The 19562-nt window shown below is 48.8% G+C and overlaps 1 protein-coding gene across 7 annotated transcripts in view; it reads right to left on the bottom strand.

Annotated features, from left to right (window-relative positions):
* Positions 1-19562, bottom strand: part of CORO2B (coronin 2B) — a 149709-nt gene that overhangs the window by 15898 nt on the left and 114249 nt on the right. For all 7 annotated transcript variants that reach the window (XM_004010265.6, XM_060418893.1, XM_042252092.2 and 4 more), the window contains exon 3: positions 10698-10814. In XM_004010265.6, the coding sequence (XP_004010314.4) occupies positions 10698-10814 (117 nt within the window). The remainder of the gene's footprint in view (positions 1-10697; positions 10815-19562) is intronic.

Raw genomic sequence — 19562 nt, 5'->3', positions numbered from 1 at the left:
GGACTATAGCCTGCCCGGCTCCTCCGTCCATGAGATTTCCCAGGCAAGAATACTACAGTGGGTCACCATCTCATTCTCCAGGAGATCTTCCTGTCCCAGGGACTGAACCCGCGCCTCCTGCATTGGCAGGTAGATTCTATACCACTGTGTTACCAGGGAAGTTCGATCTTTGAATTACCCCTTGATTATTATGTTAATGTTGGCTATTTCTCAAGCCAAACATACTTTGCACAGTTTCAACTATAAATGGGGGGGTGGGGGTTCAGTTTTTACCTTGCCTTGCCTACCGGCAGAATAAAATAAGCTATTGATTGTAAAAACTTGTAAAGTATAAAATGCTCTAAAGACCTATGGGATTATAGTTCTTGTTATAATTATCATTGTAATCATTAATACTATTTATTATGATCTAACTGAGTGGAGAGGAAAAAGCACATGTGATTACAGCTTAGGACACCTTTATAACAAATAATCTGAACTCCACACTTCCTAGAAAGGAGAAAAACAGGGGAAACAGCTTTGAGATACCATTTATAATCTTCTATTAATAAAACAGCCAACTGAAAGAAACAGTGTTGGCAAGATTATACTGGAGCTTATGGATTCAACTGGTGATGGTAGTATTACAAATCAGAGTAACTCTGTTTGGGAAACAATTTGGCAATCTTTAGCAGATTGTTCCCCCTTTGCTGCCGCTGCTAAGTCGCTTCAGTCATGTCTGACTCTTAGCAACCCCAGGGACTGCAACCTACCAGGCTCCTCCACGCATGGGATTTTCCAGGCAGGAGTACTGAAGTGGGGTGCCATTGCCTTCTCCAGTTCTGCCTTTAGTAGGAACTATAAAGACATTTGGATTATATTCTTCGACCTAGTAATTTCACTCTTAAATTTCAATATAAGCAAAAATCTCCATGCATGAGGATGTTCACTGCAATGCAGAAAATTCAGAAACACTCTAAGTGACCACTATTAGGGAAATAATTTAATATGTCATAGCAATATGAAATATTAGCCAAAGATAATCATGATGGCTCAGAACAAATAAGGGAAGTATACTAAAGAAAGTCAAAGGCAATCCCAAAGACAGGGGAGCAAGGCTGGCAACTGGGGGTGTCCCTAAGGGAATTCCCTTGATGTGGTTTCCTTTCTTGGCACTTTATCCTCAGAGTATAGAAATGAGTATTTCCCACACATGTGTTCCTCTGAAGACCCAGCTCTGAGCATACCGGCCACGGGAGGCTCCAGGTCTAGCCAGGGATTTATGGTTACTCTTGGGAGCACCATTCTCGGCTTCAAAAAACATATTTGAGAAAAGTTTATAATTAGGGGACAGTTTAATGTTTTTCCATCCTCAACGTTATAATCTCCTGTGGTTGTCCCAGCTCTCTAGGAAAGCCCAACACTCCACACAGCCCAGCATGCTGGTGGCAGCTGGGGGGAGGGAGGTGACAGAAAGGGGACCCAGTGTGCTCCCTGGTCTTTCCCTGACTGCCCTCTGCAAAGGCCTTATGAGATGAGGTCTCACAGAGAAGTGGCAGAGAGGGTGGAGTGGGCACCAAGGTAGATGACTCAGTAGTCGTCAGTAAGACACGCATTCTTGGGGCTTCCCTGGTGGTCCACTGGCTCAGACTGTGCTCCCAATGCAGGGTTCAATCCCTGGTCAAGGAACTAGATACCACATGCAGCAACCAGGAGTTCGGGTGCTGCATCTAAGGCCTGGCAGAGCCAAAAAAAAAAAAAAAAGACACACATTCTTCTTGTCCTGCAGTGTCCCAGGGGAAGGTGACTGTTGAAGAGTGGAGGCTAAAAAATGCTTGTGTTACACACACACACCCCACACATTCAATACCCTCCCCTTTCTTTCTTTTTTATCCAAAGGGATGCTATGATCCATACACTTCAGCAACTTGCTTCTCTCGTGTAACAAGAGCTGGTGGGCATCTTTCCGCACCACTACACGTGGCCCTGCCTTAGCTTTTTAAGTGGCCAGAAGGACAGCTGCTTTGTGGCCATGCCATGATGGATTTAATCAACTTCTGTGAATGCACACCTGGGCTCTGCCCACTTTTCTCACTGTTGCAATTCATTCTGTGATGATGAGGCCTGACATGCAAGTTTGGGCACGGCCAGGAGTATTCCTGTAAGACACATGCCTAGCAGTGTTTCACTGTTTTAGTCCCTGTAAAATTGTCCTTCAAAGCTGTCTCCGGTTTCACCAGCAGAGTCTGTGTTTCTTCACCTGTATCTCTAAAACTGTACCTTCAAAACCAGGTTTTGGGGACTTCCCTGGTGGTCCAGTGGTAAAGAATCTGCCTGCCAATGGAAGGGATACGGGTTCAATCCCTAGTCTGGGAAGATTCCACATGCCACAGGGCAACTAGACCTGCCCACCACGACCATGGAGCCTGTGCGCCCTAGAGTCCACGCGGCACCACAGGAGAAGCCACGGCCGCGAGGAGCCCACTGTGCGTGGCAACTAGAGAGCAGCCCCCACGCAGTATCGAGAAAAAAAGACATTAAAAAGCCCACAGGTTTTTGTCCTTGGATCAAGAAGGGCTTCCTGGTAGCTCAGCTGGTGAAGAATCTGCCTGCAATGTGGGAGACCTGGGTTCAATCCGTGGATTGGGAAGATCCCCTGGAGAAGGGAATGGCTACCCACTCCAGTGTTCTTGCCTGGAGAATCCCATGGACTATATAGTCCATGACCCCACAAAGAGTCGGACAGGACTGAGCAACTTTCACTTTCAAGAATGCCATCTCCCTGCTGTTGGATTTGCAGGTCTTTGATTTTTAGCAATACGGGGCATCTTTTTCCATGTTGATAGACTACCCTTGTTTGCACTTGACAGGAAGCTTGAGATGCTTTCAGAGTCAAGGGGATGAAACTTCAAGGGGCAGGAAGATAGGCCAACGGGGAGGTGTATGGGGACAAAAGATCTTGTCTACGGACACCTTATACTGTATCTTGAGGACAGCAGAGAAGCACAGACACACAGGAACCCACGACATTCAGTGCACACACACTGACTGAGACAGGAGAGAAAATCTGGCCTTTAAGAAAATCGTTGAAACAGAAAGTTGGGCCTCACTCATTCCATATACACCTCTTATGAGCCAAGCCCTGGGTACCAATGGGATGGATGCTGAGGTCATCCCATGCCTGCGCTTGATTGGCACACAGTGGGGTCACAGGGCAGACAGCCCACAGGAGCACAGGGATGGGGGAGCCTGAATCCAGTCTGGAGGGTGATGGGAAGATCCACGAGGTGCAGGGTTAGAAGAGATGTTGACCTGCATTTGAAAAGACAGGTTGGGAATGTGGGGAAAGACAAGGAGACAGAAAAACGACTCCTGTGAGTGGGTGCAGGCACAGTCGGTGGAAAATTAGGGGTGGGTCAGCCTGGCTGGTGTGGAGCAGGCCAGCGGGTGATAGAGGAAGCCAGAGGCTGGACCCGAGCAGCCCTGCTTGGGCTGAGTCTCAGAAGAAACGCTTTTTCCAGAACAGCCTGATTCTTGAGGATCCAGCTAACTGAGGCATCACTGGGTCACATCACAGGCAGGGTAAAGTAGAGACACCAGGGAAGCTGTGAAGAGTGGGTCCACTCAGGCTGTAATCCAGGGCCCAACTAGATGACCTTAGATAAGCCAGTTAACCTCTCTGAGGCTCAGGCTCCTCATCCAGATGATAAATCGAGAGATACACACCTTTCAGAGGTTAGGGTTGAATGAATCTGGACTTCAGGGTCCTTGTGAGGCTTTCTAGCTGCCCACACAGGTTGATTTGTTGGTGTGACAGCTCTGCCTGGTAATGAAGGGGCTAAGCCAAGGGGAGGGTGGGGGGCAGGTGGTGTATATGCCCAGGCACAGCCGCTGGACTGGTTCCAAGTCCAGAGGAACAAGGGCTGCAGTGGGGGAAGCCAAGAATTGTTTTCACCAATAACTGCTAGAATTGGGTCTCAGATGGAACATGCCCCACAGGGAAGGAAAGGGGAGTCTTGCCTTAAAACCCCATTTGATTCTGGCCACTTTGCTTCCTGGGGTCCAATTTCTTCTGCTGCATAAAGTAAAATGAAAGTCGCTCAGTCGTGTCCGACTCTTTGTGACTCCATGGACTACACAGTCCATGGAATTCTCCAGGCCAGAATATTGGAATGGGTAGCCTTTCCCTTCTTCAGGGGATCTTCCCAGTCTGGGCATTACAGGCGGATTCTTTACCAGCTGAGCCACAAGGGAAGCCTTGCTGCATATTGAGACAGTATTCGTTAAGCTTCCAGACTTCTCTGCTTTTGACACCACTGAATGTTATCACTGGGGAAAAGAGACTACTTCTGTTTGATCCACCACAACAGCTAACAGCTGGCAGCACACGCAATGGGAGCTCAGAGGAGGAGCTGGAGTTCACAAAAGGCCCAAGTAGCTGGAAAGGAATTCCAATCCCTAAACATTCAAGGGATTTGCTGGGAACAAAGAATGGTTGGGTGCGGTAGGTAGATCTGCTCACAGGTTGCTCTGGAAGCGGTTACTTCAACAGGAAACCCAGTAGAGTCTGCCAAATTGGACTTCTGGAAGGAAGGGGAGGGGAGAAGTGGCAAAAGCGCTTTCTCCAGCTAAGCCAGCTGTGTCTGGGACTGTCCCTTTCATAAGTCCCTGAGTCAGAGCCCTGTTTAGTTAAACCCAGTTACAATCAAGCCAACGTGTTGGACACTGGGGGCCAGTCCTCAGCCAGTAGCTCACAGTCTTGCAGGGTCGATGGCAGACACGGCTAAGGCAAGGTGGGTGAAAGGCACAGTTCATAAAGCTGCAAAACCAAGTGTCCTGGTGCACAGGGGAGGGAGCATGTGGCTGAGAATGCGAGAGCTTTGTGGCCCAGAAGCTCCATTCCAACCCAGGCTCTGACCTTAGCTGCGAGACTTCAGCCAATGTTCAACCTCTCTGAATGTCAGTCTTCTCAACTGTAAGAATAATTACACCTACCGTTATCATTGTTATGAAGATGAAATAAACTATATACCCTGCCAAGCAGATTAGTAATACTTAACAATGCTTTGTTATTTAATGGCTAAGTCGTGTCCAACTCTTTGCGACCCCCTGAACTGTAGCCTGCAATCTCTCTGTCCATGGGATTTCCCAGACAAGAATACTGGAGTGGGTTGCCATTTCCTTCTCCATAACAATGCTTGCTTAATATTAACTAAGGTCCCATTTTAGATGTGATTTCTATTTTTCATATGTGCTTTGTGGCCCCCTGAGTAGTCAATGAAGGTGGTAAGAAGTCTGTCTCCATTTTACGCAATGCAAATACATTTCCTCTTTAAAATTATTATGTGATTATGAAGGTGTCTGGCTGGATCTCTCTGCTTTCTGATACACTGAGGACTGTGGCTGCTAGTGACAGGCCCAGGGCCTACTCAGCCCCTCTGAGAACACTGTTACTAAGTGACAGAATGCCCTGGTTAGGGGAACTGCTTGTTACATAGCTACAGCAACCAGTACTTACTGCCTACATCTGTGGTATAGGAGCTCAGAGGAGCGGAAGTTCATAGTGGTCCTAAGTAGCTAGGAAAAGATATGGATTCCAACTCCTTAGTATTTACTTAAAAAACAATTCTTTTTGGTATAGCGTAGGGAGGAACGGGCAAGTATAAGGTATAGTTTCTGCCTTCCGATAGTATCCAATTAAGCTGTACTACATTACATAGCCACGAGCCCAGGATTTCCATCCAGCAAATCCACAGGTACACTGCCTAGAGCTGAAGTCAGAGCAACTCTTCTCTTGTCTTTTCTGCAGTGAGAAGGAAAAAATCATGAGGGTCTTGGAACACCCACCTCCTTATTTCTTCCCAACTATTCGGTTTGCTACTAGAAACGGAGTGCATCGCCACTGGCCTGAACAAGAGGTAGAGCCTCCAAGTTCGCCTTAACGTTGATATCTTCTGACCACGTAACTGGTTCCTAATGTGGGAAACAGATCACTCCAAAGAGAAGGAGGAGACAAAGGCCAACCGAGGGTCCAGAAGAGAGCATGACTGAGCGTCTACTGTTGAGAATCTTATGAAGGGGCTGCCAGCAGATGAAATGAAATGGTAAACATGAGGTTGGACGCAGGAAGGGATATGTGTTACTTATCATCATTATTATTGTTATTATTAATGGCTCTCCTTACATAGGTAAGGAAATGAGTCACAGAGAGGTTAGGGAACTTGCCGAGGTTGCACAGCTAGGAAGGGAGAAGCTGGGATTCAAAGGCTGGATTGGAACCAGGCCAAATGCCCTGTTTCTCTCCTCTGAACCCCTACCCCTGCTCATCCCTTCCTTCTTCCCTGGATGGAACCTGGCAAGCTAGAGAGGGTGTGGTCCGTCCGTCTGCTCATCTATTCCAAGAAAGAGGTGCTACTCCATGACCCCAAGAATCTAAAAATTACCCCATCTGGGGCACAGACAATCTTCCAGGCCTGTCACTGATGGTCAACTCCTCCATTCAAGGGTGGGTCTTTAAATCCACTGCCCTACTTCTAGGACAAGGAACAGTGCCTGGCACATCATAGACACCTAAGACACGCTTGTTAAATGAATGAACCAACAGAAGAAGCTGAGAGGTCCAGAAGCCTTCCGACCATCGGCAGCTTCAGCAATGAGTCACCCGTGGGGAGGCATGCTAGATCTCGCTTTGGCCAGTAGTGAGCTGGGAAGATGGCAAAACACCCCTTTAGTCCTGAATTGGAAGAGGGGGGCCTGGTGGGGATTTCTTTCCTAGATTTTAAGGCTTAGCATTCAGCTTAGTCCTTTTGGGAAACCAATGATGAAAGGCCTACTGGGGCCTCAAGAAGCACAAAGTGACATACATAATGGAAAGAATTTTGGAAAAAAAAGAGTCAGGGTCTTTTTCTGTCCCAGCCCTCCAGCCTGCCCTCACTGGGACAGGATATCTAGACGCCTGGGCCCACATTAATGGTTATGAAGTTCTTAGTAGCCAAGAAACACTGGATTCATTTTGCTCTCATGATAAACCATTTTACAGCAGGGGAACCAGGGCCCAGAGAGGTTAAAGAAGCTGGTAAGATCACTGATCTAGGAGCCTGGCTGCCTAATGATTGAGCCACCCCTCCACACTGGTGGAGTCTCTGCAGCTGCCAGGCACACTGGTGAGGCCTCTCGGGGCTATGTGCTTCCATCTCTAAAAGGAGTGCGATGCTCCCTTCCAGCTCCAAGAGGTACTGGTTCTCAAGTTTATATGTGTGTGTAGGAGGGCAGGGGGGGTGGGTGGCTTCCGGCTGCTTCCAGCAGGGCTGACATCCTGCCCCAGCCCACCCCCAGCTCCTGGCGGGGTGGGGAGCATCACCTCTCCTCGGGGGGGGGGGGGGGGTGTTGGGTGAAGACAGCTGCTGGATGGAAGAGCAGTGGAACAGAGGGAAAGGAAAGACGCTGAGCCCATGAGAGGGGCCCGTCTCCCTTCCCCTCCTCCCACTCTCCTGGGATCGCTCTCTCCTCTCCTTGAGATGTCAGAAGCCTCTCTCTGTGGCTGCTGGAGAAGGGCTGGGAGCATGAGGCTTGGAAACCCATAGCGCCCTTCCCTGCCGCCTGCCAGCCGCCCTCCCTAGCTGCGGCAGAAGCTATAAAAAGCACAGCCCTTCAACAATAGGTGACATCACCCAGCGGCGGAAAGAACTGGATTCTGCCAGATGCCAGGGAGAGTTACAGCCCCCAGCCTTCCCTCAGGACGGGAGCCCCTTGGGAAAGGGCTTGGTATGCTCTTGGATCCCTGAAAAGAGGGGCTTCGACTCTTGAAGACCTCCTCATGCCCTAAGGGAGAGGAGACTGGTGGGGGGAGGGGGGCAGACCTGGGGGATGGACTTCACTGGAGATTTTTCAAGGGATGGAGATATAGGAAAAGAGCTGGGAGCAGGGTTGAGGCTGGCTGGATCCCCTCAGTGTCCTCTGAACGTTGTGAGACAAGCAGAGGGTAGGGAGTGGGTGTGCAGGGCCTGCCAGGGTCTCTCTGGGTCCCTTTGGGAGCTGGTTCCCTCCCCAGCTCTGGCACGCGGCACAGTGCCTGGTATACAGTGCATATGCTGACTGACCTCCTAACCTTGGTTCTGGGTGTGGTGTCTGAGGCGCAGTAAGCTGGTTATGTGATCTGGAGTGGGTTGAAGGGTGCCTGACGCTGGAGGGGGCAATGGCAGAGATGGGAAGGTCAATCAGAGCGGTGCTGGCAGCGTTGACCAGCCTCTTCACCCTACCCTGGGGGCAGCTGGTCCTCTGCCTTTCCAGCTCCCCTCCTAGGACCCGGGCAAGGATGCCCTGCTCTGTGTGCCCTCAGCGCCCTGCACGGGCTTGGCATAGGGAGCTCGCTGAGTCGGAGAGACTGTGTCAGATGAATCTGAACTGTCAGCTCCTCCAGGCTCTGAGCCTCAGTTTCCTCACCTAAAGCCAGGGCTGTGGGTAGTTACTCAGGTTCCGGCTGGGAGTCAGGAGACCTGGGTTCCAGGTCCGTCTGGGACGTAGCCCCTGTGTGATCCTGGGCCCTTGGTGTGCCCTTCTCCAGGAGGGGCTTGTTTCCAGTCATGGCAGGGGCAGGGGGAGTATTGACTCCAATGCCAAGACCTCTGGCCCTGAGGCTGGGGAGGGTCAGAGACATGAACTGGCTGGACTGGCAGCCAGAGCGAGAGCTTAGTTCCTCTCTTTTCTGGAGACTTAATCCCCTTCTCTCTGGTGAGCAGCCCCGGGCCAACTCCTCTCCCCCTGTGGCCCCAAGCCCCATGTTCTTTCTCTTTATACCCTCAACATGTACACAAGTCATACCCTGCTCCTGGGTACTCCCTTTCTCTCTGCTGAGCCACATTCCAGCACCAGCCCAGCTGGCTGGAGTTCTACTTCTTCCACAAAGCCGCTGTGACCCATCCAGGCCCTTCCTTCCCTGACCCCAGAGCATTCAGTGTCTCCACGCCACACAGATGCAGGGGCTCCTGTTCAGATGGCTTGAGAAGCACAAGTCTCACTTCAAAGTTCAGCTGCTCACCCTGGCGTCCCAAGCCTTCCCTCTCTGCTCCTGACCTCCGTTCACAGCCTCCCTTCCTGCCCAGTCACCGTCTCCATTTTGCTGCAGAAAGTAACCGAACCTGATGGACTGTGCCCATCACAAATTCTTGCCCTCCTTTCTTATGCTGTGCCCTGCCCCTGATGCTGCTGCTCTCAGGAATCCTCTTGAGTTGACTCAGGGCTTTGACTTTTAGGAGTTGGTCAAGCCCATTCTACTCTATTAGCTCCCTCCGCAGCACTCCCTTTTACTAGACACTGTGCCAGCTGACCTCCTCCCTACCCCCTAATTTATTAACCAATGGGGACTATTTGCTGTGAATCTTTTTCTTTGGATAATTCATGAGATGGACTACATTCATTCTCATGTATTCATTTATCCTTCTATTCAATTCACCTTCATCTGTCATCCTTCCTTCCCTCCATCCATCCATCTATCCATTATCCATCCATTCAGAGATCTATGCATCAGTGTAGTCATCCATCCAAAGATCCATTCAGCTAGCCATCTGTTTGTCCATCCATTCATCCATCCATCCAACCAACCATCCCAGCCAACCTACTAAGCATCTACTAGGTACTAGGCTCTGTGGTGGATGCTTGGGATTCAGAACCAAAAGGCCATGAGCTCTCAGGCCAGTCTGGAAAGACAGAAGACATGAGCACCAAAGTTCCTTCTAGTTCCAACATCCTGGGAGTCTATGACCTGTCCCCAGACTATGCCAGTGAGGACTAGAGAGATGCTTGTGGTCTGATCTTCCCTCATCTGGGAACACCAGGGGCTGGAGCAGCCCCTCCTCGCCAGCTCAGCTGAGGCTCTGAAACCCCGTCTTGCTCCCAGGCTGGTGTGTTGACATTGCTGAAGGGCAATTGAATAAAGGCCTGGGGCCCTTCTCCAGAAACACAGACACTGCTGCCAACACCTGACTCTGCCTCCACGTGTGCAAGTCAGCAGAGCCTGGGGAAAGGGCGACCAGAAAGCAGCTTCACATGTTGCTCTCCCTGAATTCTTTATCTCCCCTTTCCAAATTATCTGCCTCCTGTCTTCCATCTCATCCCTCCAACCTGTTCTCTCTTCTCCTTCCCTCTGTCTCCCTGTTCCCTCCTCCTTACTTTCCTTCCCCTATTTCTTCTTTCTCCTCATTAAGTGGTAGGATGCATGGTGTTCAAATCCTGGGCCACCCCTGTGGGTCCTTGGACAAGTCATGACAAACCTCAGCCTAGTGTCCCTCCCTAAAACCATGGCTCACAGAGGACGAAACTACCCAGCCTGCAAGAACAGGGTCTCTTTTGCTCATGGCGCATCCATTTCTCCCCCTTTCCCCTTCTTCCTTGCCCATATTCCTCTTCTGATCCTTTTCCTTTTGTGGTCACAGATGAGTGCCAAATCACAGATTTAATCTTTTTGTTCTGTTCTCACCTACAAAGTCAACACCTCTGAACGAAATCACGGTAAAGGCAGCAGACCTGCCATACAGCTCATGGACTGGCTCCCTGTCCTCTTCCTCACTTCCTGTCTCGGGGCTAGCCGAAGGGATGACCAAGAGGGCAGAAGAGGGGCAAAGAAGGGAGAAGGAGGGAATTTAGGGAGGAAGGCCTCCAGGAGGAAGCACGGAGGCATCCCCGTGCACCCACCCTCTCCGGGGAACACCCCTCCTGCTCACCGACGTGTCCTCTGAGCACGAGGCAATGATGTTGTCGATGAAGGGGTTCCACTTGATGTCCAGCACATTGCCCTGGTGGCCGCAGACCTTGGGATAGTTGGGTTCGATCCTGCCCGTCTGCCAAGGAGAGAGAAGGAAAGAGAAGAGAGAGGGGATTAGTTTGATGGCTCTGGGATGACCCAAAAGAAGAGCCAGAAGGTCCTAGAGGGTCCACTAATGTTTCTGGATCCCTGCATCCAGCTGGGCCAGACTGCCCTGCGGCTGCATCCTCCCAACCCTGAACGGTGGTGGGAGGGTCCCAGAGCAGGGTGGATGGGGTCATGCTGGTCCACACGACATCTGAGTGCAGCTTAGAGAAAGCTGTCCCTTCCTCAAGTGAAAACATCTAAAGTTAAGATGTACCCATCCACCTGAACCACCAAAGCCTGGTGGGCAGCAGCGCTGGCAGTTCGTGGGCCGTATGTCTGTACTTCCGCCCCATCTCTAGGGGGAGCTGACCCGGACAGGTTTGGATCAAGAGGCGGCTCTTTCCTGCCGCTCTGGCAATTGGTGGAGAGGTCTGAATCTCGGGGCACACGCGCACGTTAATCTGCCTGGGAAGTGAACGGTGCTGTTCCCAGATGCGGCGCATGCTTGTTCAGTGTGTGCCCGGTGCCCTGTGGCTGAAAGCACCGTCTCTGGAACCACACAGGCCTGTGTCTGAATCACAGCTCTGCCGCTTTTGAGCTCAGAGGCCTTCGGAAAGTCAACGAACTTCTCTAGGCCTCGGTTTCCTCATTTCCTTTCTTTCTTTTTTTCACTGCTTCAGCAACTTTATTTTCAGACACGTGGATATAAAATCAGCTGGAAAGCTTGAGAGTGCAGCTGTCATAAGAGAGGTTCCTCATTAGTATTGCTGCGAAGATTAAATGAGCGAATGTGCTTAACAAAGTACTTAGCGTGGAGATTATCATCATAGTGAATGCCCCATACCCGATACTAGTTATTATCATACAGGTTAGATGACACCTCCTCCAGGAAGTCTTCCTTCAAAGAATTAAGCACTCCTCCTCGGTGAGCTCACTGTATTCTGTGCTTCCCTCTATTATAGGCACCATCGCAAAGAACTGCAGTCTGCTTCTGTCTGTTTATGAGCAACTGAGGACCGCCTTGTCTCTGAATCTCCAGCAACTTACAAGTCTGGCAAACAGTAGGTGCTCAGTACATGACTTGAAAGACATCCTGCAGTGGAGATGTAGTCCACAAAAGATGGAGCAAGGGGAGTTGGGGTGAGGGGCAGTTCCATGCCTACTGGCTGCAAAGGTGGAAGAGAGGAGAAATTGGAGACAGAGGCTGTGTCTCCATCCCCAGGTTAACATGAGATTTTTGGTGTGTGGAGGAATCTGGAAGGGTTTTCCCAGTCACTGCCCATCAGCTAACAGTGATCAGAGGCACCTGAGGCAGGTCAAACCTCACCCTCGTTATATTCCTCAACTGAATAAGCAGGAAATCAACCAGTTTCAGGCAAGCCCCTGCTACACGTGCCTTATAGTTCACCAGTGTGATGGGGCAAGAGTTATTTTAGAGTGTGTGTCCTGCCGTAACCTCTTCCCCACCCACTTCTTGTCTGAATGTCTATCTCCAGGTTGTCTGATTTTTTTTATAACACAGCAATGGCAGTGCTATGGAGGGTGAGGCATGAGGCAGAGAAAGAGAGAGAAGAAAAAGGCCTCAGAGATTGTACTTGGGAGAACTTCATTGACACTGTATCCTGGGGGAAATAAGAGATTTAAGGAAAAGGATTTGGGGAATATGGCTCTCAGTTAAGAATGGGATCCCCTTTTGCATCTTATGAGGGACACGATATGAACTGGAACACCCTTTTCAATTACTTTTAGGCTGTTGGACTATGTTTCTTTAATTGAGACTCTGAGCAGACTGATCCACACATGGCCCTAGGATTTACTAGAGTTACAAAGTAGGTTCTTTAACTCTCACAAAGCCCTGGGAATTAGGCATGAGGAAATGAATGCCCAGAAACGTTAAGCAACTTGCCCAAGGTCACCCAGCTGAAAGCAAAGCTAGGATTCCCACACAGGGGTGACCCTCAAAGCCGAGCTGAACCCCACTGCTTATTGCTGGCCAACTCCCCTCCTCCAGCTCTGATGTCCACGGGCTGACAGGCCCTGCATCACCTGTTTCCACGGCTCACGCGCTCTCTGCCAGAGCCTTCTCTCCTTACATCTGATCCTGAAGGCTGCCCTGAGTAAAGCTGTCTGCATTTAGCTTTCGGTACCCAGGCGGATCTCAGGGGCACTGAATCAGTCAATAGGTAGCCAGCAGCTAGCAGCAGCTTCTGGTCAGCAGCCTGCAGGTGATGTCCTGGAGGGACAGGTGAAGCCACATCACTGGAGTGTATCAGAATGGGGAGAGGTCAAGTTTCTACACTGGGGGGTGGGAGGTGGGGGGTGGGTGGGCTTCCCAGGTGGTGCAATAGTAAAGAACCCACCTGCCAATGCAAAAGAGGCTGGAGGTGCGGGTTCGACCCCTGGGTCAGGAAGAGCCCCTGGAGAAGGAAATGGCAATCCACTCCAGTGTTCTTGCCTGGGAAATCTCATGGACAGAGGAGCATGCTGGGTTATTGGTCCACGGGGTTGCAAAGAGTCAGACACAACTGAGCTCGCACCCATGCACCATCCTGACAGAGCATATCCTTCCAGGTGGACTTCCCTTTTCAAAATGGATGCCTTCCCCAAAGGGATGGTTAACATTGATTTTCATGGCTGAATCACATTGTTGTTCTCGTAAATGGTGACCCGCAGAGTTCCGCAGTGCAGAACCTGCTCAGCTGTACACAGCATCCTCAATGGGAGGGACCTCTTTTCAAATTGGCAGCTCTGAATTTTTCTGTTTTATATAGTAGGGATCAAACTCTGGCCCACGGCAGTGAAACCACTGAATCCTAAACCACTGGACTGCCAGGGAATTCCCTAAATTTTGTTTGAAAGACAAGATTCATTACTAAGAAGAAAAGTTTGAAAACCACAGTTATATAGAGAAATCAAGCAAATTTTAAAATATAATTATTAACACCAGGAGAAGAACTGCATAAGAAAGCTTATACAATCATAGTGATAATGACTTATGGACAATATTTACGTTGTGGTACTAATGTAAATCCTGAATGTGTATTTAAACATGGACTTCCCTGGTGGCTCAGATGGTAAAGCGTCTGTCTACAGTGCGGGAGACCTGAGTTCGATCCCTGGGTCGGGAAGATTCCCTGGAGAAGGAAATGGCAACCTACTCCAGTACTCTTGCCTAGGAAATCCCATGGACGGAGGAGCCTGGAGCAGGCTACTGCCCATGGGGTCGCAAAGAATCGGACAGGACTGAGCGACTTCACTTTCACTTTCAATAATGTAAATCCTGAATGTTTATTTAAACATGAGTTGTGCTATAATATACTGGGCTGGCAGAGGTAGGAAAAATGTGTGTGTGTAGAGTTAAGACAGGAGACAGAGCTGCTAGAGAGCCAGATCCTCATCTTCCATAATAGGAAGTCAATAGACAATGTCTAAGATTTTAAAAAATCAAGACATTGAAGAGAAAGCATGTCATTAAGAAATACAAAGAGAAGTACAAAAAGACCCAGCTCAAAACACTGGAAGCAGCTAAGGAGTAGGAAATAAGGGGTGTAGCAAAGTAGAGTAAAGATTGAGGGGACAGGGCCTGGTGTGCTAGCAAGCGTTTAACAACTGATTTTCCAGGAAAGAAAGGCCCTGGTTTGGAACATTTGCCAATTTCAGTGGCAAGTGCCCATCATTTCAAACTACCACGGTGCTATCACCAGAAGCAGAGTAAAAAGAGACTTGGGAGGCTTCCCTGGTGGGGACAGGGGATAAGAACCTACCCGCCAATGAGGAAGACACAGGTCCGATCCCTGGTCCAGGAAGATTCCAGAGGCCAAGGAGCAACCAAGCCCAGGAGCCACAGCTACTGAGCCTGTGTGCTGCAATTACCAAAGCTGGTGTACTGCCTCTACTGAAGCCTGTCCATGCAGAGCCCGTGCTCTGCAACAAGGGAAGCCGCTGCAGTGAGAAGCCCACTCACCGCAGCTAGAAAGGAGCCCCCGCTCGCCACAGCTAGAGAAAATCCGTGTGTAGCAACAAAGACCCAGCACAGCCAGGAAATAAATAAATTAAATAAATAAGATGCATTTATTAGGAAAAAAGAGACAGCAGCACACCAGACAGTAGTAAAATAATTAGGAAGAAATAAATTTTTAATATTTAGTACTTCTGTTTTTAACATAATTCATTTAATTGAAAGTTGCGTAAATTGTAATGATCGTGCTTAAAAAGTGGCAGGGAAAACTCCTAAAAATTTAACAACATGCAAAAATTAAACAAAAATTTAAACATGAGCTGGTGTAAGCCCACCCCAGCACAGCCCTTGCAGTGTTATAGGCCTCAGTACTATTAGACTTCGTGACCCCCTGTACAATTATTACTCTTAGAGACCTGACAAAGAACAAATAAAATGCATGTATCAGGTGTTCTAAAGGAAGCTTGTTCTGAAATTGTTTTCCTGAATTTGTAATAAATGTGAACAATCCTCTCCCCAGACCCTTCAAATGCCTCTGTTTTCTGTTCTACTTTCTGGATGCAGGTGTGGCTAGAGACCAAATGCAGATCTGGTTCTTCATGGCAACCCAACACTGCCGTCTCATACTTGTGCCCATGGCAACACTAATAGCTATTATTAATATAGCAATATAATCAAACATATTAATTTACAGACACCATCACATTTAATCCTCATAGCAACCCCAGCTTATATCTGAGAAAATAGTTGTGTAAAGAGCTTCTCCCAGGTGGCGCTAGTGGTAAAGAACCCGCTTGCCAACGCAGGAGATGTAAGAGACAGGGGTTTGATCCCTGGGTCAGGAAGATTCCCTGGAGGAGGACATGGCAACCTACTCCAGTCTTCTTGCCTGCATGTCCCACGGGCAGAGGAGCCTGGTGGGCTACAGTCCATAGGGTTGCACAGAGTGGGACGCAACTAAAGTGACTTAGCACAGCACAAACAGCTTCTAAGGAGTGAAGTCAAAGTTTCTCACTGTTTCATAACTTCAGAATCACTGTTGAGATGGTCAGCTCACAGAATTGTTCCAGCAGGAGGGTTCCCCAGGGTCCTGGGGTCTAACCTGCCATTTGAACCTCAAAAGGAGCTTGAGCCTCACCAGAGCTGGGACAGAAATCTTGCTGCATAGGGTGGGGAGGGGGTGCCTGTTACACGATGTCTTTAATCACTGGGGAGATCTTCAGGCTGTTAGGGCAGGCCTTGTCCTGGCCACCTTGAAGGACAAATCCAGTCGGGACAGACCTTCGATGTCAGATGGCAGGGGTCGTGCACCCTGAGTCTTCTCAAGGAGGAGCCCACAGCTGGAGATCAGGCTGCAGCTCAAATATTCCTGAGCTGCCAAAAGACAGAGCTGGGAGGGGCTGGGAGTGCCAAGCAGGGCAAATTTCCCACAGATCTATTTGACAGGGTCTTGGGCTTCCCCGGTGGCTCAGACGATAAAGAATCAGCCTGCAATGCAGGCTACTTGGGTTCGACCCTTGGCTTGGGAAGATCCTCTGGAGGAGGGCATGGAAACTTACTCCAGTATTCTTGCCTAGAGAACCCCCGTGAACAGACGAGCCTGGTGAGCTACAGTCCATGGGGTCGCAAAGAGTCGGACACGACTGAGTGACTAAGCACAGCACAGGACAGAGACTTTCGTTTTTATTTGCGTTATGTATTTTTTATATTTTGGCCGTGCCACGCAGCTTGTGGGACCTCAGTTTCCAGACCAGGGATCGAATCTGGGCCGTGGCAGTGACAACACTGCATCCTAATCACTAGGTCACCAGGAAACTCCCTCAGAGACTTTTAAAAGTTTCTTAGCCTTTGATCAATAACTCCACTTTGGGAATGCATCCCAGAGAAATGAACAGGGATGCATACTAAGACATTCACTGCCCGGTTATTTGTAAGAAGGAACAAAAATAAAAGCTCAACAATGGTACATTGCGGAAATGAATTTTAGGATGCCAATATAATGGACTATTATGAAATCACTTAAAATCATATTTTCAAAAAATATTTAATGACATGGGAATTGCTCAAGGGCTAATGGTAAGTGAAACAGTCAGAATCAAGTTTATACCTAAAGTGATCCCTAGCTATTAAAAAAACAACAGTCTGTAAGAAAATGCATCAAAATGTTAATAGCGACAATCTCTCATTAGTTGGATGTTAGTTTTTCTCACTTTCATGCAATGAACATTTATAATTTCTAATAAAATACAAATATCATTTAAAACACACACACACTCACCATAGTGTTTTGTTTCTGATACCCCAGGTGGGAGATGATCACCATAGATTTGATTGAAAACTATCCCTCTCTGGTTTCAGTTAAGCAAGTCTTAAGGAAATAAGATGCAGGCTCATACTGACCAGATTTACATGTTTCAGAAGCTTTGGTGGAACATAGATATGGTTTGCTCATACAGGTTTCTTTACTCACTTGTTGCCACACAGATAGTTTAGGGGAAAATAAGATCCTTGAAAGTGAATAAAATTATATAGCTAATTGAAAATATGTTTCAGCGTGTGTGTGTGTGTGTGTGTGTGCATGTGTGCAGGCAGGCCAGGCTCTCCCTTGGAGAGGCTGGACGGTGTAGCTCACCCAGCAGATTGCCAGGGGAACGGCGGGTACCCTGGGCCCCAGTCCAGGCTTTATTTGAACCCAGTGAACTGACTGAGACATTTTCAAAACAACCTGCATTGCAGCTTCAGCTTCCTAGAATTTCCCATGGTTGCAAAGCTGAATTTTGTACACAGAAGCAAAATGTTTTCTTACCTGGAGAATCAGCTTAGTGAGGCAGAAAGAAAAGAGTGAGCAGGAGGCAGGCTTTCTAGACCTGGTCTCAGGCCACCTCATCAACCGAATGACCTTGAACGTGCCCTTTGGCTTCTCCGGGCTTCCCAGATTCCTGGACCCTGGGCAAATCCCTTTCTGCTTCTTCCTGGCTGCCCATTTTACTGTATGAAGCCAGGCATACCTGCAACCAGAGGGCCTAGCTTCTGGCACACCAGGACAGAAGATGCGGATGAGCATCAATTCATGGGGATGGCATCACTGGAGATAACAATGAAAAAGACGAGGATGGCGATAAAGACCGTTTGACAAGTGCTTACAGTGTCTCGTGCTTAGCAATTAGCATACATTATTTTATGTAAGTCTTGTTACAAAGTTTTAGTAACTCCAGCAAGGACCTACTGTATAGCACAGGGGACTCTGCTCAATATTCTGTAATAACGTAAACGGGAAAAGAATTGGAAAAAAAAATAGATGCATGTATACGTATCACTGAATCACTTTGCTGTACCCCTGAAACTAGCACAACATTGTTAACCAATATAAACTTAAAAAAAAAATTTATTAAATCCTACAACTCCCCTATAACAACCCATTTTATGGATGAGAAAACCACACTCTGGTGAATGATTTGCAGACGGTGATGTAGCTGGGCAACGAGAAGCTGCAATTTGCACTGGGTGCTGTCTGGCTCTGAGGCACCTCGGCTACACTGCCCTCCTATTTCAGAATGTAGGTGAGGGCCTCCCCGGTGGTCCAGGGGTTAAGGATCTGCCTGCCAATGCAGGAGACATGGGTTCGATCCCTGGTCCAGGAAGACCCCACATGCCAGGGGTCAACTACGCCCATGTGCCACAAATACTGAGCCCATGCTCTCAAGCTGTGCTCTAGAGCCCGTGCTCTGCAACAAGAAAAGCCACCACTATGAGAAACCCATGTACCACAATGAAGAGCAGTTCCTGCTCGCCGCAGCTAGAGAAGGCTGGCACACAGCCACAAAGACCCAGCACAGCCAACGATAAATGAATAATTTTTAAAAACAGCGTATAGATAAGTGGTGATTGTTTTTCAGTTGCTCAGTCCTGTCCAACTCTTTGCGACCCCATAGACTGCAGCACACCAGGCTTCCCTGTCCTTCACCATCTCCCAGAGCTTGCTCAAACTCACGTGCACTGAGTCGGTGCAGCCATCCAATCATCTCATCCTCTGTCACCCCTTCTCCTCTCGCCTTCAATCTTTCCCAGCATCAGGGTCTTTTCTAATGAGTCAGCTCATCGCATCAGGTGACCAAAGTATTGGAGCTTCAGCATCAGTCCTTCCAATGAATGTTCAGGGTTGATTTCCTTTAGGATGGACTGGTTTGATATCCTTGTGGCCTGAGAGAGTCTCAAGAGTCTTCTCCGGGACCACAATTCAAAAGCATCAATTCTTTAGCACTCAGTCCTCTTCATGGTCCAACTCTCACATCCGTAAATTAGGGGGGAAAGTCATAAATCAGAAGTAGGCCTTCAGAATTTCTCATAAGGTTATCAGAAGGGACTGACTGGCAACTCAGTTGTGAAAACCATCATGCTTGCTCCTGAAGACCCTCCCTTTCCCAATGCTCTCTTTCCTCTCCCTCACCCTAGTGGTTCTCAAACTTTGCTTTTGTTTTAGAATCACATGGAAAGTTTTAAAAATTCCAGTGCCCAGGTAGGGATCCCGTATCAATTTAATCCCAGTGTCTGGGAAGGGGGAGCCAGGCATCAGTGTATTTTAAAGATTTCCAACTGATTCCCTTGGGCAGTGAAGTGTGGGAGCCACTACCCTAAAGACTCCATATCCCGCTGGGCCCTCAGGGAAGTACCTGCAAAGCTCACTCCTTCTGGCACAGGAGCAGAGATTGTAGGTGTTGCTAGATGTGGATGCCAGGGGTGAGAAGTCAAAAAACAGCATTGCACGTTTAGTGCAGGTCC

The sequence above is a fragment of the Ovis aries genome, chromosome 7, assembly GCF_016772045.2.
Source record: "Ovis aries strain OAR_USU_Benz2616 breed Rambouillet chromosome 7, ARS-UI_Ramb_v3.0, whole genome shotgun sequence".
Classification (NCBI taxonomy): Eukaryota; Metazoa; Chordata; class Mammalia; order Artiodactyla; family Bovidae; genus Ovis; species Ovis aries.
This window is presented reverse-complemented; position numbering and strand designations above follow the sequence as displayed.